Source organism: Carassius carassius, chromosome 39 (genome assembly GCF_963082965.1).
Source record: "Carassius carassius chromosome 39, fCarCar2.1, whole genome shotgun sequence".
Classification (NCBI taxonomy): Eukaryota; Metazoa; Chordata; class Actinopteri; order Cypriniformes; family Cyprinidae; genus Carassius; species Carassius carassius.
In genome coordinates this window covers 17,312,828-17,338,786 of record NC_081793.1, presented here as the reverse complement: position 1 = coordinate 17,338,786, position 25,959 = coordinate 17,312,828, and the positions used below count along the sequence as shown (strand labels likewise).

At 39.5% G+C, this 25,959-nt stretch overlaps 1 protein-coding gene across 2 annotated transcripts in view; it reads right to left on the bottom strand.

Moving 5' to 3' along the window:
• The window catches only part of LOC132121502 (protein kinase C epsilon type-like), a 61,844-nt gene that overhangs the window by 14,917 nt on the left and 20,968 nt on the right, over positions 1-25,959 (bottom strand). The window contains exons 3-11 of one of the 2 annotated variants that reach the window (XM_059530975.1): positions 10,490-10,655; positions 9,955-9,989; positions 9,720-9,808; positions 7,679-7,808; positions 7,454-7,596; positions 7,180-7,279; positions 6,532-6,734; positions 6,270-6,443; positions 1,086-1,240 (exon numbers count right to left, since the gene is read on the bottom strand). In XM_059530975.1, the coding sequence (XP_059386958.1) occupies positions 1,086-1,240; positions 6,270-6,443; positions 6,532-6,734; positions 7,180-7,279; positions 7,454-7,596; positions 7,679-7,808; positions 9,720-9,808; positions 9,955-9,989; positions 10,490-10,655 (1,195 nt within the window). Of the gene's footprint in view, positions 1-1,085; positions 1,241-6,269; positions 6,444-6,531; positions 6,738-7,179; positions 7,280-7,453; positions 7,597-7,678; positions 7,809-9,719; positions 9,809-9,954; positions 9,990-10,489; positions 10,656-25,959 lie in introns of both variants that reach the window. The other variant, XM_059530974.1, reaches the window with a different exon arrangement.

Sequence of the window (25,959 nt, the reverse complement as noted above, 5' to 3'; positions counted from 1 at the left end):
ATTGGGGGACGTGTGTAGTTTCACCTTGTTTCTTTGCAGGAATGAGTAGGATTATGACAGTTCTACAATATCTACCAAAGCTTTGGATAAGGAATATTGTTTTTTGTGCTTTTCTTGGGGCCTGTGACCCAATGCAGCCTCTGTATTCACCTCTCAGCATGTCTTTTTTTGCTTGTAAGTCTGATTGTGTGATAAACTGATGTAAAGACAGAGGGATAAAAGTTTGTACTTGGGAAAGAATCAGTGTGTTTGGCTATGTTCACACAGTCAGTTTGGACTGACAACAATATTTATCAACAGGTGTGACTGCATTGAGTGTGAACACACTATATTGAACATCGTAAACTGTATTTTGCTACTGTATGGATGTAGCATGTGTGTCAATAATTTCATCTTTAAAAAAAAAAAGCAAATCAAAAAAACCCCTCTGAACTGTATCAGGAGCTCAGAGCTACAGTCTCTTCAGTTGTGCCTGGGGAGCAGGAATCCTGCTCTGGCCTGAATAAAGACTTTAGTTCACTGAGAGAGATAAGCTAATACTAAATGCTACACTAACAATGGCGTGATCTCTTGCTACCTCTCACAGGTCAAATAGGATTAGCATCTGCCTCAGAGCTGGAACAAAAACAAGCATTTAAAGTCTTTGAGTGCCAGTTAGCATGATGCCTGGGTAGAATTGGCATCATTTGTGGGAACTGAAGTCACAATGGATTCTCATGGCATGACTAGTGCATGGATTTAGAGTTGAAGTATACAATTTCTACAGTGATCGTGTCACCAAAAATTGTAGAATGAAATTAAATTTCTAAATGTTTTCAGTGTTGTTTACAATACCGCCATGAATATAAAAGTGCATTAAGAACATAAAATGGTCAAATGTGATTGCAAAGTTACTTTCAGGGTGAAGTGTGCATTTTTTGTTTCTTTAAAATATGTGTTCATATCCTAGCTTAATATGCAGAGACAGCTATATGTAGGTAATGATCATAATAATTTAATGAATAATAAATGTGTATACATTCATAAAAATTACACATTATGTAAGTAAAATGGGCTGTGACAGCATTTGTACTGTGTGTGTATACCTGTAGATGACACCATGTTGATGCAGGAACATAAGTGCAGATGTGACCTCAGCTGCGTAGAAACGGGAACGAGCTTCATCAAACTTTCGTGAGCGTTGGATCTGAAACATCAGGTCTCCTCCATTCACATACTCCATAACAAAGAACAACCGATCCTAGAGAGACAGAGGGAGAATAAAAATAAAAAGATAGTGTTGATTTTCAAAGAATGGACTCCACACTCAGTAATAGCATGCCTCATTTGAAATCTAATTCATTTCCACAGCACAAACTGTATAGGACAAGCGTAGGTTTAGTAAAATCTAAACAAACCCCTTTAGTACTTTGACATGAAAGAACCTTTAGATTTTGTGCCAATGTTTAAAGTGTTATGCAGAGAGCATTATGCAGAGAAACAATCACAAGAATAGTATAATAAAATCAATCAGGATGTAGGTATATTAAATAAGTCTTAACTGTGAAGTGGTGGTTGGTATTTAATGCAACATACTGAATGTTGAAGTACTGCCAGAAATATCACGCTGGCACACTTTACATTCCCTGTCTGACAAAAATCATTTTAAGCCATGACTTCTGATGAACAAAGTTCTTATGTAAGTGTACAAAAGCCTACTTCTGTGAGTTTTGTTCTTCATTCAGAGAGGAGGAATTTAAACAGGATGCTTAAATAGTTTGTGTAAATGTGCCAAGAAATCTGAAGGAGGCCCACCCAATCCAATATGAACAAACATTTCCTGTCCCTAATTAGAAATGAACAAATAGTTTCTTCCGTTTGGGTTGGACCACAAGACAGCAGCTCTGATTGGAAGATAGTGGACACAGTACGGCACCATTTGGGTTAAACTGTCTCTGCTTTTGTTAGTTTATACAAGACAACAATACAAGACAACTTATCTTTGTGTCATAAATTCAGAAAAGTACAGTGTATCATTACATCTGAAACTGTAGTGTGTGTGTGTGTGTTATGCAGGGCAGTTTTCTGTCATGCTGTAACAGACGGGTGGTGTAAGGAAACGTCTGTTTAGTCTCATCCATGCTTATATAATATGTCATGAAAGACATTTTCAATGGCTTATTTTCTAAAGACTGCAGGTGCAGGACGCTTCTGACAAACCGGTGCTGAAAACACAAAACAGACATACAGCACACAAACATGATAAGACCTGTAATCTGAATTAGCGAAAGCGTATAGATGTAGCCAGACATGCACAATTTAACTTCACTAAATCCATGTGGGATTAAAGCTATTGAACATTCTGCGGTACTACTGTACTTACTGTGGCAATAGTTTTTAGTTAAGTAAGCAGATAAGTAATGCTAAATGCTAAATCATTGTTACATTACCATTATATTCTGCAAGGATGCATTACATTGATCAAAAGTAACAGTAAGTACCTTTTTAATATTTTCGAAAAAAACTATTTCTAATAAATACTGTTCTTATTAATCAAAGAATTCTGAAATATATATATATATATATATGCCATCACAGGAATTAATTATTCTTTAAATATATTAATATAGAAAACATCTTAATTTGTAACAATATTTAAGTTTTTGCTTTTATTTTTAAAACTGGCAAAACTAACTAACTCAGAATGCACCAAATTTTAAGTGATAAGCATCAATTATTATTTCTGAATCATCTTTCTTCTGTACATTCAGAGAAAAGTTTGCTGGCTCTTTGCTGTCTCTCAGGGATACAACAAGACAACTGTAGGGAAACCTAGACCTTCAAAACAAGGGAGCGTCCTGCAGCTTTCTTTGTCTAAAAAGGTTTTATAATGACTTTGAATTAGGTGCACATTTTACAAAAAAAAAAAAAAAAACAATTCTAGTAAATATTCAGAGCTGGCAATTTAACAGACTGATGAAAAACAAATGACGATGGAGAGCAATAAAGACAAAAGATGGATGATGAAAGAAGGAGAGATGTTTTCATGCTCAGAAGAAACATTTTTCAGAGTTTTGAGAGTACATTCAACTCATCAATCTACTTTGGAAAAAGAGAGAGAAATCAAACTTTTCCTTTCTTTTGGAGAGAGGACAAGTAAGTGCTCCACATAAACTGTACAAAGGCAGAGGGCACTCAGAGAACACAAGAGACAACAACCAAAAACTTCAGATATAAGACATCGACACAAATCAAGAAATTTGACCAAAAGAGAGCAATCTGAAAGTGCATGTCTTCTAATATTTCAGTCTAATAAAGACAACTTAGACATTAAAGAAAAAAATGTGCTCAAGAGATCTCAAAGGACTTGAATGTAACACAATCTAGATCTTGGGTCTTCATTCATCTCAGTAACTGAAGCACATGAAGGCTTCTGGGTTGCTACAGTGCTAGAAATAAAGAGCTCATCTGTGACTGTCCTCAGCTGGGAGTGAAGAACACACTCATGTCACACTAGCACACTGTCCATAAACATGCCAAACCACAAGCCAGGACAAAACCATTTTCTCTGTCCACTCAAACAATTCTTCTTACTTGTCTATAGCTGCACATTCCCTCTGAGTGCTGGGAAGTTACACAAAATGATTTATCAAAATGAACTTAACAATATTAAAATACTCACACATGTATAGAGCTGCTTTACAGCAGAATCCATAGTTGATTTTCATAACTGTTTCTGCAATTCAAGTTTATCTCTGTAAAGCCGATTTGACACTATCATATAAAGCACTACAGAAATAAAGGAGACTTCATTTCACTCACATACTGTTATATATGTCATCATTCATATTTGTTAATAACCAGTAGTTTTGAATAATTTTTTACTTTTTATTAAAATGTAAGTACATTTTTTTATATAATATAATTTGATAATATAAGTCATTACTTAATTTATTAATGACAAGTAGGCAAAAATTATTTCATTTCATTATTATTTTATTTATTACTGAAATTAAAGATATGGTTTCCATAAAATATATTGTTCATTAATATCGATAAAACACATCACAATACAATAGTAATTTTTCACATTTGTAAATAAATCAGAAGGCTTTACTTTTTTATTGTAATTTTTTTTTTTTTTACTCTGAAAGTTAAAGGTGACCTAATATGCCCCTTTTTTCAATATGTAATATAAGTCACAGGTGTCCCCAGAATGTGTCAGTGAAGTTTCAGCTCAAAATACCGCACCAATAATTTATTATACAGTGAACTGCTCAAGCATGAGCTAACTCTCTGCCCCTCCTCCTTTCTCTCTCTCTCTCTCTCTCTCTCTCTCTCTTTTCCCAGGCAATCATTCAGACTTTACATGTTCCATAATCCTCCTCATGGCCCCTTCTTTTGACAGTTTTCTATCTGCCGGAGCATGTCTGTCCGTGGTCCCAACAGGCCTCATCACAAACAGTTGTGTAATGTTATTTACATTTCTGCTGCATAATTAAAGTTGATAAGAATATGGCTGTGATCCCAAAGCTGATTAAAACCAGAGGCAGCAATTCAAAAAGAGTGCACAACTCCTCTTTCCCCCCAAATCACATCTTCCTTCTTCTTTCGGCCCCTTTCCCGCACTACTTACTGCCTCCAACCCTTCTTTTTTGCATCTGTTGTATTGTTGCCTCCATCAGTGTGCGCTATGTTCTCGGATGTGGGCGAATGAGAAAGAGAGGGGAGATAAGAGAGGGGGCGGTAGTCGAAGAGTGAAAAAGAGAAATGAGGACACTAGATATCACTGTGAGTGTAACTGGGGCATGGGAGGGGAAGCTGAACAAGAGACGGAAAGAAGTGAAAATGCAATATAGAGAAGGACGGGGAAAGGAGACAGAAGATGAGAGTCATAAAGGCATGGGTGAAAAGGATGTCAGTCTTTAATGAGCACAATTCACTGATAGAACGAGTACCACTTCAATTCGCCTTCAATATTGGTAAATACAGTTGTGTGCAGAAGCTAAGGCAAAGAAATTAACTTACTGGACATATTTCAGCGATTTTTGATTTATACACTGTTGTCATTTTTTTAATTATAAAATAAAAACAAGCATCTTCTATGGTCCTAAACCACTTTAAACTGCTAAAGGTTTCATAACCTCATGTGACCTCTCTCTTTTTACACAGTTTCAAACAACTCAACAGACTGTCACCTACAACCACACTGTGATACATGTTCTAAACACACATTAGCAATCAGAAAGAGCCCTCACTGCCACCTACTGGACAACTTCTCTTATTAGCAGTGAAATCCTGATAAAGTCATAATAGTGTGTGGCTCTGCCATCTGCCGGATTGCAAGACCACATTGAGAACTTTACTGTACAAATGTTTTGGGTCAATATATATTTTTAAAGAACTGAATACTTTCATTCAGCAAGGATGCATTAAATTTACAAACATTTACACCATTACAAAATATTTCTATTTTAAATAAATGTTTTTTTGAACTTTCTATTTATCCAAGAATCCTGACAAATTCCGGTTTACACGTAATATTAAGCAGCAAAAACTGTTTTCAACATTGATAATAGTAAGAAATGTTTCTTAAGCACAGAATCAGCAGATCACAATGATTTCCGAAGGACTATGTTACACTAAAGACTGAATTAATGGCTCCTGAAAATTCACCATCACAGGGAAAAATAGCATTTTTTTATATTTTAAATTCTAATCATATTTTGAAGTATCGCTTTTGTTGTATTTTTGATCAAATAAATGCAGTTTTGGTGAATATAAGAGATTTCATTCAAAACCTTTTAAAAAATATTATGGAGCCCAAACATCTGAATGGTAGTGAATGTAGAAATTTACAGTAGCCTTGTCTCATAAATGTATTTATTGCTAGTTCATGATACCTAATGCATTAATACAACTTTATTGTAGACCTTTTGATATTTTTAAAGGAATAGTTCACACAAAAAATTATTTTGGCATAACTAATTTACTCTGTTCCTCGCATACATCTATTAAACGGCTTCAGAAGACTTGGAATGAGGTATACAAGTTGTATGGACTATAAATAATTGCATAAAGTTCTAATTTGGAGATTGACAGTATAAAACCATCCACTTTTATGGATTTGACCACAGAACAGAATAGTGGACAATCTGTCTAAAATAAAATACAAATTCACAAATAATACTGGGTTTGGAACAATGTGAAGGTGACATGAGAATGATGGCAGATCTGTGGAACAAAGAAAATAATTTTAGGGTGTATTAGCAAGAAATTGGGTCTTTTACCTTTGTCTGGAAGCAGCAGAATAGCTGGGTTAGATAGGGGTGTTTTCTAGCCAGGGCTAGAATGCGTTTCTCTGTCAAAGTGCAGTCCACATCGTCATCTTGAAGGATGACGTCTTTCTTCAAAACTTTCACAGCGTAAACTTCATCTGTGCCTTTCAGCTCTGCCAGCATCACCTACAGCATGGAAAGAGCAAGGTGAAGATGTTGATTCTCGTTTTCATATTCAAAAACGGAAAAGTACTGATTTGTGGAAACCACTCACCTTGCCAAAGCTGCCTTTGCCCAGCACTTTGATGAATGAGAAGTCTGTGAGACTCATCCTCTTCGTCTGGACTGTCTTCAGTTCTCCATTCTCCCGGCCCTCGGTCGCTGAGCTCTGAATGGCACTACTTGCGGAAGAGGAGGAAGACTTGTGCTCCTGACCAAACGAAAGGGCCTTACGGATACTCTCCAGTTCTGCAAGCTCTGCTACCGATAGACAGACATAAACATTAGACTTAAAGGCATAATTCTTTCAAAAATGATCATTCTGGCATTATTTACTCGCACTAAACCTGTATGAGTTCTTTCCTTTCATAAAACACAAAAGGAGCAATTTAAAAAAAAAAGAGACTGGATAAAATTTAAACATGGTCCATGTGGTTTCTCACACAAAAACACAATTGAAAAGAGAATCAAACACGTTTTTCTAAATCTCTCCTTTTGTTTTCCATGTAAGAAAAAAACTTACAGAACACCATTAGAACAACTTGAAGTTGGGTAAATGATAACAGAATATTATTTTTTGGATGAACTATCTCTTTAAGTGTGCACATAAATTATGAATATGTAGTAGTGAAAGACTAAGATTGCTAAGATTGAGAGAGAGAGAGAGAGAGAGAGAGAGAGAGAGAGAGGTGTAATTCTGTACCCTGGTCGCAAGGTGAAGTTGGAGCTGATTTGCATCTGTCAGACTCTTCTAATGAGGGGGCTTCTGTTATAGGTTGCTGAGGGTCCTGCCCTGGAGTCAACTGAAGAGAGAACATTTTTTAACACCAATACTAATGTTTTAATATTTTAATGTCCTTTTCACCTAATCCTTTGTCGTCACTGGCCTCATTTTACTGCATCATTATTTAAAGTGATCATGCTTTTATTTAATAATGTGCCCCGAAACCCATTCCCTGATATTTAAGACTACGCACCTTTTTCCTGCGCTGGGTAGTGTTGGAGATCTTATCTGGTGTCACCCCGAGATCAGAGAGCACTTTAGCAATTTTTCTAGCATCGACACCACAGCTAGGAGCTACATTACTTTCACAACGCCGATGGACATTCATTTTACAGGCTGAAAACGGGCAGGAAGACAGAAATAAATACATGGCAATAATAACAGATTCTTGACCAAAATGATTCTTCACAACATTTACCTTTGCACTGCAGGCCTTGTCGCATCAGTCCCCAAAGTAAGGAACCACAGTGGTCGCAGAAGGTGGGGACTTTGTAATTATGGATGCTGAACATGTGTGGAATGTTTACACTGAAGCGCTGGGAGCCAACCTGTAAAAAAAATGTAATTCATGCTATAATTCCCATAATTCAATTGATCACTCTGCTGAGGAAATATTGCAGAGGTTTCAGTAGTTTTAGGCAAATGGGCTCAGTGTTGTTAACTAAAACTACAACTAAAACTATAAAAAAAAATCTGCATTCATTATCAATTGATTAAATTTTTTTATTGGTCCATTTTAATAAATGTCAGATAGAAAAAAAAATAGCTAAAAAATGCAGCAATATTAGAAATGTATACAAAGAGGGTTCCTGTAATGCACGTCATCGTCTTCAGGAACTGTTTGTTTGTGTGCATGTAGGAAAAATTCTGCAACACGCTTCAGGTAGTGGATGGCTCTGTTTAAGGAACTGAGCACGTGTTTCTTGTGGATGATCGAGGAGCGTGCACGCTTGGTTTGAGGAAACCGAATTTGCTCATTGAAAGGTTTTGATTTGATACCTGCAGATTCACACGACTCAAATGTTGTGTGTGTTGGCGAGAAGCACACGCATTCAGCTCTCGAGGGAGTTGAATGTGCTCCTTGCGCTTATTTCTTTGTGAATGTGCTCCTTGTATGCATTCTTGGGACTACTGATAGGAAAGGTAAGAAGCGTGGTTCTTTGCTTCACCTTTCACCGAGATTGTAGACAGCATTTGCATGAGCGAGCTTGCCTCTAACAGGAGGGTATTCGACTCTCATGGGAGTTGAACAGGTTCACAGCAATGCGTGCGCAGCAGTGGATTCTGTTCTTGAGGGAATCTAGCATCTGTATGGAGTGCATTTGGCTCTCGTGGGAGTTGAATGCATGCTGCACAATGTGGTCATGAAACGGTGTAATATGAGAGAGTGGATGTGCCAGGTGTGATGCATTAGCAAGACTGACTAAAGGAGACAGGTAAAGAGCTTTTCCTTTCTGTTCTCTCCAGAGGGATAGTAGTTAGTGTTTGCACGAGCATGTCCAGCTCTCGAGGAGATTATAATGATGCTTGAACTAAGCATGCTTAGCTTTTGGGAGATTTGTGTGATGCGGTTGCAAATAATCATGTAATTCATGTAATTGTTTACATGAAGCGGAAGTGCGTGCATGCATCATGATATTCCCCGAAATGGAGGCAAGCCACAGCAGACTGGATGAGGAGGAGAATAATTGTTAAAAAAAGTTGTTATTTTTGTTTTCTTTGCTCATAAAAAGTATTCTTGCAGCTTCGTAAAATTAGGGTTGAACTACTGATGTCACCTGGACTATTTTAATGATGTCCTTACTACATTTCTGGACCTTGATCGTGGTAGTACCCTTGCTGTCTATGGGAGGGTTAAAGAGCTCTCGGAATGCATCAAAAATATCTTAATTTGTGTTCTGAAGATAAACAAAGGTCTTACGGGTTTGGAACAACTTGAGGATGAGTAATTAATGTCAGAATTTTCATTTTTGGGTGAACTATCCCTTTAAGCTGAAGTACCACAATTACTAAAACGAAGACTGGAATAAGAAAAATAAAAGCTAAATAATAATACTACTAATAATAAAAAGACAAATCATAAAATTATTAAAACTTAAGCTAAAATGTTAATAAAATGCTAAAATACATTTAAAACATCATCTTGCTACAGTACATTTAAATCTTGTCACATTATTTCATCATGTTATGTTATTTGTGGTGTCCAACAATTTTTATGTAAAATTGCAAAAATAAAAAATGTGTCTGCTTATATTCCTTCTGTCAAAAGAAGGTCATGATAAGTGCATCGTATTCTGGGAAACAGTATTCCTTGCAGTATATTCTCTTGTGAATTGGGAACATTTTGGCAAAGGTATTAGGTCAGAAAACATCAGTATAGATACTTCAGAATCTAATACAAGTATACAAGCTCAAATGTAGCTTGTCTCGGTTAGAAAGAGAAAAAATGTAGAACTGACCTCTTCAGGAGTGTCTTCCTGTTTCTTCAAGCCAGCACATTTTGTTATAATGAGCTCATGGCATCTCTTATGGACCACGCAGGTACACACTGAGGGATTTGGGGAACAGGCAAAAAAAGTTAACTTTGCATGGTAATTCAAAACACATATATAAAGATAAAGATTGCTTAATCAAACCAGGAAAGATTATAATTGATTTTATTATCATTGTACATAAAAGAAAAGTCTTACTCACCCTGACACTGATACCCCTGTTTCCCCAGCACACCCCTGCAGAACCACAGTGAAATAAATGTGTTGTTAGGCAACTCTGTCATACAGCAAGATTGTGCAGTTCTGTTTCTGACCAGCAGAGGGGGCACTGTGTTACAACACCGATATATCTAGAGCTGATTCTGTCATCGGCAACAAGCAGCATTGTGCGAAGCCACACAGATGCACTATTCTCCAGGTATGCAAATAGTTAAACCTAACAGTCATTACTCTACAGGGAGGAAATGTTTGCAGAAAAAAAAAAAATAAACATTTGTCTAATCTATGAATGCATCCCTTTAAGCCCTCAGCACTAGAACAGTGGCTCTAATTTGCTTTCTATATTAATACTTATTACAAAAATCAAGAGAATCAAGAAAAGTGCCAGTGATAAGCATCATGCATTGTCTTCAAAAATTATAAAAAAATTACTTTTGTATATCTGAAAGTGATCTTATAATGAAGGAACAGAAGTAGCTGTTGTGAATTAGATAAAGGGCGACAGGTGAGAGTCCTACCAGATGAAATCTCTGCAGTGGGAGCAGTAGGTGGGCTGTCTCAGGTAAGTGGCCATGAATTTGTGACCATTGACCTGATGGACGCGCCTCCGGACCGCTCCCTGCCGTTTCCGTGGACGCATCCGCTCACGGAACACTCTCTCCTCATTTTCATTGGATGATGCAGCTGCAGATTAAAATGGCAAGGAAAAAATAAGTTATCATATTGAATGTGTATATATTTTAAATAAAACATTTATTTATGTATGAGTGTTTTTGTGTGTTAATTATTTTATTGTATTCATTTAATGTATTTATATTTTATCAGAATATTAGTCAGTTTGAATGCCTAAAGAAAAAAAAAGCCAACAATCCCATTCAAACGTTTAGTGTCAGTACATTTTTTTTAATAATACTTTTTCAGCAAAAGCATTAAAATCATATCAAAAAGTGATGCTCCTCTGAACTTTCTTTAAATCAAAGAATCTTGAAAAATGTCTCACGAAAACATTTATCATAGTTTCCACAGCAAACAGCAGCACAGCCGTTTTAACCATTGATAAGTAATGTACATTGAGCACCAAATCAGTACTGAACAGCAGATTACACTGAAGACTGGAGTAGTGATGCTGAAAATTCAGCTTTGACATCACAGGAATAAATTATATTTTAAAATGAATTCAAACAGATAACAGTTATTTTAAATGGTAGCCTTATAATATTTGACAATATTGTTCTTTTTAATGTATTTTTATACTCTTACCAACCCCAAACTTTTGAACAGCAGTTTTTTTTTTGCTTGTGTTGCTTGAAAACCCGTTTGAAAACCCGTTTTTTTTTTCATTTTTCTTTTATTTCTCTTCTTTCATAGTAGTAACTAAAGATAAAAGCCAAAATAAACACGTTCTGAAGTGAACATATCCACACACTCTAAACAGTAGAACATTGGTCAGTCACCAAATGCAAAACACCAAAATGCTGGTCGGTCCTCAAGAAGATCTAAAATCAACTCAGCCATCAGAGAAAGTGAACAAACACATCATTGAATCAACTCTTCCCCTCACTTTCCCCCTTTGAGGGCTGCAGTAATTGTGTATAATGTGTGTTGATCATGAGAGAAACTGGCGGCCGAAGACCACCTGACCAACCATGTGACCCACTGCCATGGCTCTATGCATTCCTGCAGTCAGGTGATGCCCTTGGGGGAAGGGGGGGGGGCAGCATTCCTTCATCACACAAACCAGTGTGAAATTACATTCACATCACTATGTTTCAGGGATGGAAATTAACTTTTTTGTCCACCGGCCACTGTGGCTGGTGGATTTCAAAATCTACCAGCCACTCAATGTTTTTACCAGCCACTTTCTTGTTTTTAACCGACCATGTGTAAATGCATGTGAAAATGAATGCTACAAGATCTACAATACTTAAGCAGTTTATTTAATCTCAAGTCTCAATGAAATACTGACATTTTCTCTTTCATTGATGCTCAAAAATGCTGCCTATCTAGGCAGCTTACTAGGTTTTGAAACAGCCAACTCTTGCTGAAGTAGCTCATTCTCTCAACTCCGTAGCCCAACCGGATGATACACTGCACTGTTTTCATACGCATTAATAATGCTGTATTTAATTCCAAAGGAAAGGATTCAAACATGTGTAGTGATACAATGTTGTTTCTACATAAGAACTTACAACCCTGTACAGATACCTTGGCAATTGAATCGCCATTGGCTAGTAATTATTTTAGTTTACTCGCCAGTCAGTCAAGCTTTATAATAATCAAGTATCACTTAAGAATAGAACTTTAGTAATTAGAAGTAAACTTGATAACCATGTTTGAATTCTTATTAGTCGTTTTAACTGAACATTTTAACTGGACTGGTGGTTGTGCTTTTTTGGTCATTCAGTGTTTCTGTAAAAAAAATAAAAAATAAAAAATTACAAAAAAAATAAAAATACTGATAAGATAATAATAATACGATTCCTACTAATAAAAACTATAAAACACACTAAGGATTACTAATGAGCTGCTGGGTTCATGAATATTAATCAGGTTTTGTGTGTTCGCTCAAACTGATTTGCTGAAATCAAAACAGGGACGATAACAGGTGAGTGCCAGCCAATGAGATTGCCGTTCGCGCATTAACTCCACCCACTACCGGAAAACCCAGCTGTTCTTAAAAGCTGACTTCTTTCATAGGAACTCCGTTATTTTGACAGGAAAACACAACAAATAATATTGTTTAAATGTAGCACGTCAATCCCCTCTCTCTCTCTCTTTCTCTATGTGAGTGTGAGAGAGAGCGCTGGCGATTTGTGCTCCTTAACACTAGAGTTTACGGTACATTATACAGGTGCGTTGCGGATCCATTGAGGAAAAAAAAAGCACAGATCGTCTGACAGAGAGTCAAAGGCTACGTTCACACTGCAGGGCTTAATGCTCAATTCCGATTTTTTGAAAAAAAAAAGAAGATTTTTTTGCAAGGCCGTTCACATTTCCAATTAAATGCGACCTTTTGTGATCTGCTGTGTGAACGTGAAATGACCCAGAAGTGACGCGCATGCGCAGAAGAGTACTCAACGGTCAACGACGTCACTCGTTGTTTGCGGAAGTAGCTATTGTTAAACATGGATGTCAACAACAGTGTAGTCAACAGCGGAGCTCTTTTTGCAATATTAAAGTTATTTTCCCAATGGAGCCAGCACAATTACAATCTTCTCGTTTTAAGAAGAAAATTAAAAAGAAGGAGGAGAGCAAGGTTTTTGGCCATGGCGTTTTGTGGAGCAGTGTTAGCAACGTCGGTACAGAGAAACGTGTGGGTGCGGAGTCGCAGCAAGGAGTGGTGGGATACTGATGTGAGTGGCTTCACTAATACAGAATTCATCAGTTTATCTTCTCGTTCCTGCCTACTTCAACGCAGAATTATGACGTTTGTAGCGTATCAATGATGTACGGGTCGGATACATGTGCCCTGGCCGTTCAGACGGAGGTCGCATTTCAAAAGATCGGATCTGTGTCGTTCAGACTGTCATGAAAAGATCAGATACAGGTCACATAGGGGCAAAAAAATCGGAATTGGGTCGTTTCAGCCCGCAGTGTGAACGTAGCCAGAGAGTGTTCGCGAGTGAAAATATCTGTGCTAAACTTAGCCTCCAACTAAAACACTGGCGAGTAAAATCAGAGAATTTGTTAGCCATTGGCTAATATAAGACATCATTTAGTAGCCAGAAGGAAGATTTAGTCGCATATGCGAGTGATTTACTCACAATGTAGAGTGGTGACTTACTAGCCACAGAGCTAACTTCAGAAAAAGTACTTGAAGACTGGAAATAAAATGCATCCTCCGGACAGCAGTTATTAGACATGCGTGATAAACACAAACTGTCCATATAATCTAATACTGTATGTTGCAGAATGCTGGAGGAAAATGAACTTACTGGGGTTTGACAGAGACATGACAGTATGCGGAAACTTGTGCGCGATAACAAATTCAACTTCACGCGATCTTGTATATCATGAGCGCGTGCTATAAAACATACTGTGAATAACCAACAAATATATGACTCCGACGGCGGCACTAACTTCAGCTGCAAACACTGTACTGGGAACAATGCCGCCGTTTTGAGCCTGGTTTACACCGCCTTTCTCAACGGAGCTGCTTCGGATGATATTACAGTACAATTTATTGCGTGTCGTACACACATCAGGGAAGGAAATTCATTTTTTGTCATCCGGCCGGGTGAAACAGTATGCTATTTTTATTTACCCATCACGGTGAAGCAAGTTTACCCGCCACAGCACAAGATCACCCGCATTTGGCTGGTGTGCTAATTTCCATCCCTGCTATGTGTGTTGTGGCAGTGCCCCTAATGTACTATGTGTCCATCAATGAAAGAGAGAGAGAGAGAGATAGACCGGGGTTGGGGCTCGTATGCGAGCGCCTGGTGGCCGGGCCCCCCCCCCACGGGGTCCGGCCGGGCTCAGCCCGAAGGAGCGACGTGGGGCCGCCTTCCCATGGGCTCACCACCCACAGGAGGGACCGTAAGGAGCCGGTGCTTAGACAATCGGGCGGCAGTCGAAGGCGGGTGGACACGGAAACTAGCTCTAGGGACGTGGAATGTCACCTCACTAGCGGGGAAGGAGCCCGAGATTGTGCGTGAGGTTGAGAGGTTCCGACTAGCGATAGTCGGGCTCACCTCTACGCACAGCTTGGGCTCTGGAACCACACTCCTCGAGAGAGGATGGACTCTTCACCACTCTGGAGTTGCCCATGGTGAGAGGCGGCGGGCTGGTGTGGGTTTGCTTATAGCCCCCCAGCTCAGCTGCCATGTGTTGGAGTTTACCCCGGTGAACGAGAGGGTCGCTTCCCTGCGCCTTCGGGTCGGGGATAGGTCTCTCACTGTCGTTTGTGCCTACGGGCCGAACGGCAGTGCAGAGTACCCAGCCTTCTTGGAGTCTCTGGGAGGGGTGCTGGAAAGTGCTCCGACTGGGGACTCCGTCGTTTTACTGGGGGACTTCAACGCCCACGTGGGCAACGAAAGTGACACCTGGAGGGGCGTGATTGGGAGGTACGGCCCCCCTGATCTGAACACGAGCGGTGTTCAGTTATTGGACTTCTGTGCTAGTTACAGCTTGTCCATAACGAACACCATGTTCAAGCATAAGGGTGTCCATCAGTACACGTGGCACCAGGACACCCTAGGCCGTAGGTCGATGATCGACTTTGTGGTCGTTTCATCCGACCTCCGGCCGTATGTCTTGGACACTCGGGTGAAGAGAGGGGCGGAGCTGTCAACCGATCACCACCTGGTGGGGAGTTGGATCCGATGGCGGGGGAGGAAGCTGGACAGACTCGGCAGACCCAAACGTACTGTGAGGGTCTGCTGGGAACGTTTGGCCGAGTCTCCTGTCAGAGAGATCTTCAACTCCCACCTCCGGCAGAGCTTCGACCGGATCCCGAGGGAGGCTGGAGATATTGAGTCCGAGTGGACCATGTTCTCCACCTCCATTGTCGAAGCGGCCGCTCGGAGCTGTGGTCGTAAGGTTTCCGGTGCCTGTCGAGGCGGCAATCCCCGAACCCGGTGGTGGACACCGGAAGTAAGGGATGCCGTCAAGCTGAAGAAGGAGTCCTATCGGGCCTGGTTGGCTTGTGGGACTCCTGAGGCAGCTGACAGGTACCGGCAGGCCAAGCGGACTACAGCCCGGGTGGTTGTGGAGGCAAAAACTCGGGCCTGGGAGGAGTTCGGTGAGGCCATGGAGAAGGACTATCGGTTGGCCTCGAAGAGATTCTGGCAAACCGTCCGGCGCCTCAGGAGAGGGATGCAGTGCCCTACCAACGCTGTTTACAGTAGAGGTGGGGAGCTGTTGACCTCAACTGGGGATGTCGTTGGACGGTGGAAGGAATACTTCGAGGATCTCCTCAATCCCGCTGTCACGTCTTCCATTGAGGAAGCAGAGGCTGAGGGCTCAGATGTGGACTCGTCCATCACCCAAGCTGAAGTCACCGAGGTAGTCAAGAAACTCCTCGGTGGCAAGGCACCGGGGGTGGATGAGATCCGCCCTGAGTACCTCAAGTCTCTGGATGTTGTGGGGCTGTCTTGGCTTACACGCCTCTGCAGCATCGCGTGGCAGTCGGGGACGGTGCCTCTGGGATGGCAGACCGGGGTGGTGGTCCCTCTTTTTAAGAAGGGGGACCGGAGGGTGTGTTCCAACTACAGGGGGATCACACTTCTCAGCCTCCCTGGGAAAGTCTATGCCAGGGTACTGGAGAGGAGAATCCGGCCGATAGTAGAACCTCGGATTCAGGAGGAACAGTGTGGTTTTCGTCCAGGCCGTGGAACACTGGACCAGCTCTATACCCTCTACAGGGTGCTGGAGGGTTCATGGGAGTTTGCCCAACCAGTCCACATGTGCTTTGTGGATTTGGAGAAGGCATTCGACTGTGTCCCTCGCGGCGGCCTGTGGAGGGTGCTCCGGGAGTATGGGGTCCGGGGCCCTTTGCTAAGGACTATCCGGTCCATGTACGACCGGAGCAGGAGCTTGGTTCGTATTGCCAGCAGTAAGTCAGACTTGTTCCCGGTGCGTGTTTGACTCCGGCAGGGCTGCCCTTTGTCGCCGGTTCTGTTCATGATTTTTATGGACAGGATTTCTAGGCGCAGCCAGGGGCCGGAGGGGGTCAGGTTTGGTGACAACACGATTTCGTCCCTGCTCTTTGCGGATGATGTTGTCGTGTTGGCCTCAACAAGCCAGGACCTTCAGCATGCACTGGGACGGTTTGCAGCCGAGTGTGAAGCGGCTGGGATGAGAATCAGCACCTCCAAATCCAAAGCCATGGTCCTCAGTCGGAAAAGGGTGGCTTGCCCACTTCAGGTTGGTGGAGAGTTCCTGCCTCAAGTGGAGGAGTTTAAGTATCTTGGGGTCTTGTTCACGAGTAAGGGAAGGATGGAACGGGAGATTGACAGACGGATCGGTGCAGCTTCTGCAGTATTGCGGTCGATGTACCGGTCTGTCGTGGTGAAGAAAGAGCTGAGCCGCAAGGCGAAGCTCTCGATTTACCGGTCAATCTACGTTCCTACTCTCACCTATGGTCATGAGCTTTGGGTCATGACCAAAAGGACAAGATCACGGATACAGGCGGCCGAAATGAGCTTTCTCCGCAGGGTGGCTGGGCGATCCCTTAGAGATAGGGTGAGAAGCTCAGTCACCCGGGAGGAGCTCAGAGTAGAGCCGCTGCTCCTCCACATCGAGAGGGGTCAGCTGAGGTGGCTCGGGCATCTGTTCCGGATGCCTCCTGGACACCTTCCCGGGAAGGTGTTCCGGGCGCGTCCCACTGGGAGGAGACCCCGGGGAAGACATAGGACACGCTGGAGAGACTATGTCTCCCGGCTGGCCTGGGAACGCCTCGGTGTCCCCCCAGAAGAGCTGGAGGAAGTGTCTAGGGAGAGGGAAGTCTGGGGTTCTCTGCTTAGACTGCTGCCCCCGCGACCCGGCCCCGGATAAGCGGAAGAAGATGGATGGATGGATGGAGAGAGATAGAGAGAGAGAGCGGATTCCTTGGCGGAGAGGAGACTAACAATTTTCTCGCTCTTGTTTTGTTCCAATAAACTTGCCATTAGTGATGTCCGATTCGATGTCGATGTCCGACTGCTGGAGCAGTTCTCGTTCTTGAGTCAAGAACTGGTTTCATCGGTTTTCGGATCACCAGTACATTGAACCGAGAATCGTTTCTGTCGGACGCGTCCGATTTGAGAACCGATGAGCTGATTCTCGTTCTCGAGTCAAGAAATGGTTGAATCGGTTTCAGATCACCAGTACACTGAACAGAAAACAGTTTCTTTCGGACGCGTCCGATTTGAGAACCGATGAACTGATGATACTGCGCATGCGTGTAATTTTTTAAGTATTTTGTGAAACATCGGAAAGTGTGATAAAATAACTATATATATATATATATATATATATATATATATATTTTTTTTTTTTTTTTTTTTTAAAGGAACACTCCGACTTTTTGGGACTTTAGCTTATTCACAGTATCCCCCAGAGTTAGATTAAGTCCATACATACCTTTTTCATTTCTGTGCGTTCTATAAGTGTTATTTGATGCACCCACCGCTAGCCTAGCTTAGCACAAAGACTGGATGTAAATGGATAATGGTAGCATAGTAATCCCAATAAGTGACAAAATAATGCAAACATTTTCCTATTTACATGTTGTGATCTGTATAGTCACAGCGTGTACAAATAACAAGGATATATGAGACAGAGACCATTTTTAATCGTATAAATACTGGGAACTATATTCTCACTAGGCGTAGGAGCACAGCTAACATTACTTGGGTGGAGTGGCTACTTGGGCGGAGTGATTAGTGCAGCACACGAGACGCGCCGTGGTGAGGAGCAGAGAGTTCGCTCAGAGTTGGAGTAATAGAGTCAGCAATTACTAGATAGTAAATTTATAGTTTACAATCATGGGTGTTTGCTGTATTGTAAAGAGCTGTGACAATAAACAGGGGAGACCAGGTAATACTATGATGTTTCATAGAATTCCAACCAAAAACGCTGACCTGATTAATCGATGGCTACTTGCTCTGGAAATAGATCTAAACCTACAGTCTATGATTTAAACACACCTGTAAACACCATCACGAAGTATTTCGTTTGCTCTGAACATTTTACTGTAGACGACTATTTTGAAAAAATGCAAGTTGCCACACGGACCATGAAACGTGTGCTAAAGGATACAGCCATCCCATCGATAATAAAGACAGGACAAATTGGATCACCTGTTGCTGCGGTAAGTGTTCCGTTATGTTTTGAGATGACTAATATTAGCCATACTGTAACAGTGCCATGTTCGGCATCTTGTCATACAGCTTCCAAAGTTTGTAACTCCTCGTCTGTGTATTCCGGCTCAAAACTATATGGTTCTGGATCTTGGTTGGTTCAGTAAATCGCTTGGACAAAAGCGTCTGATTTGGCCTGTTAAATAACATATAGATAATAAATGGACAATAACGAATGTCACCAATAACATCTATAACTAATGGTTGCCCTTTTCATTTTTCTGTCCTCATAGGTAAAAATACAAACTTTTCTTCTGCTAACACCAGAAAAAGAAAGAAAAAAACCTAAAACCATGGCTAACTACGCTACCAACAAAGGTAAGCCATATTAATATAGTATCATTTTAGAATATATAGTATAAAATATGGAAAGCAACACTGTAAGAGAGAATAAAATAATAGATTAACCTTGTGTAATACCTATATTGTTATTATTATTTCAATGAACAGATAAGATCAATTAATTTGTGTTTTATTGTATATTTGCATAGACTTTTTTTTCTGTTTTGTTCTGATATAAATAAATCAATGGCCAGAGACAAGTTACTTGTGTGTTAAAATCTGTTTACTCATACTGACAAAACAGTGTTATGATTGTGATTGCTCTATGCTATTAACAGGTCCAGTGATTTGGATCATCGGGAGTAGCTACATTCGTCGTGGGGAAGAGAGGGCCAGAGAGACCATCAGGGCCAATCTTGGCCTAGCGGCCAAGGTTTACTGGTTTGGCTGGGGTGGACTTTGATGGCATGGACTCCTTCCTTTCTTCTACCGGTCCCTCAGAGGAAGAGCAGCCCCGGATGTCCTGCTGATTCACTGCGGCGGGAACGACTTGGGATGCAGGAAGAGCATCGATCTCGTCGCAGCGATGAAGCAGGATCTGCAACATCTCTATCGGCGTTTCCCTCAGATGACCATTGTGCTGTCTGACATCACCCAGAGACATCGGTGGAGATCGGGCCTTCCGGGGAAAATTGACAAGTCCCGTAAATGGGTGAACAGTGTCATGGCTACCTTTGTCTTGGGAATGCAGGGAGGTATTGTGCATCACCCTCAAATTGTATTTAACAAGCCTCAACTGTTTCTAAGGGACGAAGTTCATTTATCACCTAGGGGTAATGATATTTTTAAAAATAATTTAGCTGAAGGCTTGAGAGTCTTAATCCAGTAGGGGTGATGCTGGATTAAACCTCTCAGCATGTTTTTAACTTGAAACAGTTGAAGATTGTTAAATTGTTTTGGGGTTGTGTATGTGCCTTTTGTCTTTAGTTTAATACATGTTCACATTGGTAGACATAACACTGTTCAATAGTCACTGCTCTTTCTCCCCCCAACCTTCTTTCTCCCCTCCGTGCCATTCATGTATCACCCTAGCCATCCACCCCATGGCCTCTCACTTTTCTTCCCCACGACGAATGTAGCTAGAGAGGGGATCAGGATTTTTTTTTAAAAGTATTACTTTTTTTAAATTGTTTTTTTGTTTCAATAAATAAATATTTATTTACGAAATGATTGAATATTTATTATCAAAACACACAGTAGACACTTCAAGTAGACATACTTTGACAGAAATGTCATGTGGTCTTCGTAATGATACATATTCAGTCAGTAGCCTTCACAGTGAATATTGATAAGGGAGATGTCAAGACATCTTTAGATTACATTAGAGTTATCTTTATTGTCAATGTGTGGAGTACAAGTACAGAGACAATTCAATGCAGTTAGTGTCTAACCAGAAGTGCAAAAAAAGTGTGGTATAGACGTAGTGTATTATTAACAGTAAATGACATGAAAGTAGTATACAGTTAACCTAGTGGTACGGTTTACAGTAAGGATGTTCATTTCAAATTTATTTGTATAGCGCTTTTCACAATACATATTGTTTCAAAGCAGCTTTACAGAAAATGCATTTAAGAAATGTATTAATTTAGTGCATAACATATCGCCTTGAATGATGATCAGAAGTTTCCAAGGTCGAAGTATCACGGCTTTCCAGAAATAAGGGCTCAGACTAGCCAGGTGTATATAACGTTACGTTAAGTGCAAGCAAGCTGAACTCAACGCTCAATAACGCATCAGAATAAACTCACATATGTCTGTGTGTGTGTGATTTTGGAAATCAAATCGTATTGTATAGTAATAACATAATATAATATAATAATATTATAATAATTATAATATTATATTATAAATATTATAATATCATATCATATTACGCTATATATAATTACAATATGACATCTTACATTAAAACATTATAGGCCTGACAAAAGAAGTGGCTAAAATCGACTTTTATTATTATCGACTCCAACTGAAATTATAGCCTATTTTTGGATTGTAATCGTTTGCCTTTCTGCAGTACTTAGTCATTTTAGTTAGTTAGTTATCTTATTTTGAACACACACACACACACATAATAAATATATATATATATATATATATATATATATATATATATATATAAATAACAGATAACAAAGAACATGTACAATCATCCAAAATTATTAAAAGTGATTCAAATAGCACATGCACACATACATGCATAAACGCACACATTATAAAAATGTTCGTTTCCTTCTATCTACATCAAACCGAATAGTAACCCATCCAAAACAGACATATATAATCCCAGGAACCATACTGTCAGTATACAATATCCCCTTGAGTCATTTTCGTATCGATTCAATATAGGCTGTTCATTTATAGTCTCTTAAAATTGTTATTGTTCTACATGATTTCATCTCTTCACGTAAAACATTTGCCCATAGGCTAATATTCAAATAATTGTGAGCTAGGTGTTAAATCATGCAGTTTTGGCTAATAAATCATGGTCAAAAACACTTGAACAAAAAACTTTTTTCTTTATTTCACGTTATGTAGGCTATGACATTTTGTAGATGGCTTCCGACCAGGATGAAAGGGATCACATTCATCTTCAAGCGTAGATCTGTAAATAAATATAGGAACGTTAACCGCGATTAACATTGAGATTTTTCTTACACTGCCTGTATAATTTCCTGATAATTTCTCCATTCCCGTCAATATACCGGCCGTTACCCATACTTCATTATTTAATGAAGTAGACAAATTATTAAAGTTCGTGGATAAAAGCTACTTCATATGTATTCACTTGCCACATACCGAATTATTTCCAATTACCCAAAAACGTTGTTGAAATATTTTTTCCCGTTGCTTTTATGGACTTTATATCTATGGGCTTCTCTCTTGACGTCTCCCCGATTGCCTGCGAGCTTCTCCTCCTGTCTGTACAGTAATTTCCCTACTGTGCGACAGAGAGTCGAGTGGTTATGACGCAATCGTTAGCCTATTTTTACAAAAACTGTTTCTACGGGGCCATAATGTAACATAGAAGGTAATGGAGCCCTTTATACATTGTCGTCTATCTTTAGAAATAAATAATGGACAAATGGAGTCTTTAAACGACTCAGATGTAAAGTTATGATTACTGACTTTTAAATAAATAAATAAATATATAAATATATATAAATATATATATATATATATATATATATATATATATTTGATAGACGTGATGCCATTACGTCATCGCCAATGACGTCATTACGTCGAGCGTAAAAGAACCGCTGAACCGTTTTTTCAACCGGTTCATTGAATCGAACCATCCGAAAGAACCGGTTCGCGGAAAAGAATCGAACTTCCCATCACTACTTGCCATCCAACTTCTCCCACACTTCTTGTCTTTCAATACAGCAGCGTATGTGTGGGCTGCATTATTTTAATGCAGTCTGTAAGGGGAGCTGCTGCAGAGGTGTGATTACAGCTAAAAATCCCTACATGCAGCCCCCATAGAGCAAATGGGCTCGGTACAATTACCATTGCAAGGTTCCTGGGGGACGGTCAGTGAGTGTGTGTTAATGTCCATGTGTATATCTGCAGTCTGTCCCATGCTAGGGTGCTCCTGGGGCAAGTTGTGCGCGTGTGTTGTCTGATATCAGAGTGTCCTGTCTTCTGGAGCAGGCAGCTGCTCAGGAGAACAGCGTGGCAGATAAAAGGGCCATTAGTGGGATAGATGTGCTTACATAATACATTATCCATCTGTTCAAAAAGCAGGGCTTAACCAGAACACACCTATACCTCCCAGCACAACACAGCTCACCTTAGAGTACAACACACAAACACACTGTCAGGAGATACACCAGGGGAGTTCATACTGTCTGTATTCACTTTATAGATCTAGTCAGAGCAGCTGCCATATTTAATTTAACATTTAATTAATAGCTTTGTTTTAAAATCTAGTGTGCTGATCAACTGGACAGCATTTAAAGGCATCATAGGCCTAAAATAATGGCAGTTGCAAAATGATGCTTTCTAAGATGGATTTTGAACTAATTAAGGTAAGGCAGCATTGCACTGCAAACCTAGATAGACAGTAACAAACGCAGTGGTAAAAGTTCAGTCAAAACAATAGACAAAGTGACACTTTTTTTTTTATATTTTCTTATTTTATAGTTGAAATTTCAAATCACAAATTAACTATTTATTCATTAATGCAGTTTCTTTTAACTTATCAAAGCATCATGCTGTTAGCTTAGCAATATGCTTCTCAATTTAGTCTCTAATAAGGAGCATTATTTGTGCTGCACAATGTTTCTGTGTATCTTTGTGGAACATACATAATTTCTTCATGAATTAAATTTTGAAAACTACAAAAATATTAGCATAATAGAGCTTTAAGGCAGTATGACATATTGAAGCCTCCCTGTTGCTTGTGTCAAAGTAAATATGTTGTCCACCCTGATTAAGCTCTATATGAAGATTACTGGATCTAGTCTGTGTTTCGTTTTTTTATTGAACCTGGCAGATAAGGATGGTTTCAATGGCTGAGACTCATATAAGGTGCTGGTGGCTAACACCAGGGGCATCACTAGGCCCTTTTTAGGGGGGCTTCAGCCCAGCCCCCCTAAAAAAATATTTGATTAATACATTTTTTATCGCTTCAGTCCCCTTTAAAAAAACTCATTTGAAACGGCGGCAAGCTGCGTCAAGTTTCGGCTCCTCCCCTTATCTGAGTCTGCTTGGAGTTAGCTCATTTTTCAATCTGCGGGGGCGCCGAGCAGAGCGAACATCAGAAAGCACAAGGTGTGTGTCGTGTGTGCGTGCATTTATTGATAGATTGCTATGATATTACATCTGCATCGGTGCAGTTCTTTGTCATAAATGCATTGCAGTTTACATAATGTAATGTTACTGGAGCATTGGGAGCAACACGGGACGGTTCGGTTTCTCATCCAATACCAATACGTTTCGCTGCGTTCACCTTCAGCCCTGTCACACAGTGTGATAGTTGTTTTTTATTCCTACAAAAATGAAGCGATTAACACCCATGAAAACATACTTTAGAAAACGATCATGATTTATTTTATTTATTTACTTTTTAAACTTTAAAACATATTATTTTGTATTTTGGCATTACATTATGCTGCCATGCACAGAAATGATTAAAGACACACATCATTATCTGAAAGCACTAGATGGCCCAGAGAGAGAACATCATTATTATTTTGAAGTTTTTTTTGTTTTGTATTAATAAATATAGTTTTGTATTAAGTAATAATGAATCAGGAGGAGTGTACATACATATATTAGAGTAAGAGTAAAAGGGATTTGTGATTTTCTTTTAAGTACTTGATTTATAGAAGTGGCAAATTGATAATTCATGTTGTTATTTTTAATAAATAGAAATAAATATAGAACAGATTAATCATATTGCCAATAGACAGTTACATTAATACACGTTTAGCTGGTTAGTTAAATTATTTGAAATTAAATAGATTTTCACGGGGTGACTTGGTGAATAACCAACGGTATTGTTGATTACAAAGGCTAAAAAGCTTAAAAAATAAAATAATTTATATTTCATTGTTGATGGACTTGGTTACCTAGCTTTCCTGGTAGCTTTGTCTGAGAAAATGATTCATAAATCAACCTATCAGTTGACCCTATGTTTACTTTCTTCACTGACAGACAAAAATAAAAAGCCTATATCAGTCAAAGCTCAGCTTTACGAGGGAAAAGACAGAGCAAGATAAAAACCAAGAGAAAAAGAGTGTGATGCTGATGAGGTGAGAAAAAAAACAGCTGCCCACACATGGTTTTAAAGCTATTGTCATCCAATTTTTTTGGCCTTCAAAACATCTTAAAATGCACATATGTAGATCAGAGAAATCAAAATTTTCTCGGGGGAGCATGCCCCCCAACCCACCTAAATACCTCACATTCAGTACCTCAGTGATTATAAAACTGTGCCATATGCATGTTACTGGATGAATGAATGAAACTAGTTAAAAATGAGCATTAGAGCATAAACTAATTTTTTTTTTTTTTTTTACATCATACCCTCATTGGGGGCTGAGCCCCCCTAAAATGAAAATCCTAGAATCGCCCCTGGCTAACACAATACTGGCGTACTGCTAAAAGCACATACGTATATTGAAATAATGCTGAAAAAAAATTGCTGGAATAAATATTAGATCAGACTTAAACTTTAAGACTTAAACAAAAAAAATAAGAAATGCTTAAAATGAAATAAGTTTAAGTTGAACTACTAAAATGACTAAAACTAAAGTGGAAATAAAAATCAGTTGAAGTAACTAATAATAATGAGGAAAGCACAAAAATTACTTAAACCTAAAACTAAGATTAAAATTAACACTGCAAAGATAAAATGAAAGATAATTCAAATTTTAATTATAAAATGATTTGAATAATAAGTATAATTATGTGCATAATATTTAGAAAATGCTAACAAATACAGCAATAATTGCTGAAGAAAATAAATATTAAGAAAGAAAGATCACAACATCTAAAAGGGAAACTAGGTCTTACAGAGGAGTACAGTACACATACTCACACCTTTACAATCATTATCTATCTCATTCAAGTCTGATGACATGCAGCAGGTGAGAATGCATGAACACGTTCCCTAGTGACTGTGTCCATGGTGATCAGGGACGACCGCACGTGCGCTTCACCAAACCATGGTCACTTCCTTCCATCCACACCATACTCATTTTTCTATGCCTCTCTCTGTTGCTCTTTTTGTTGTGTGTATTTCAGCCACTATTCTCCTGATTGGCTTATGGAAGGCTGAGCTGATGAGAGTT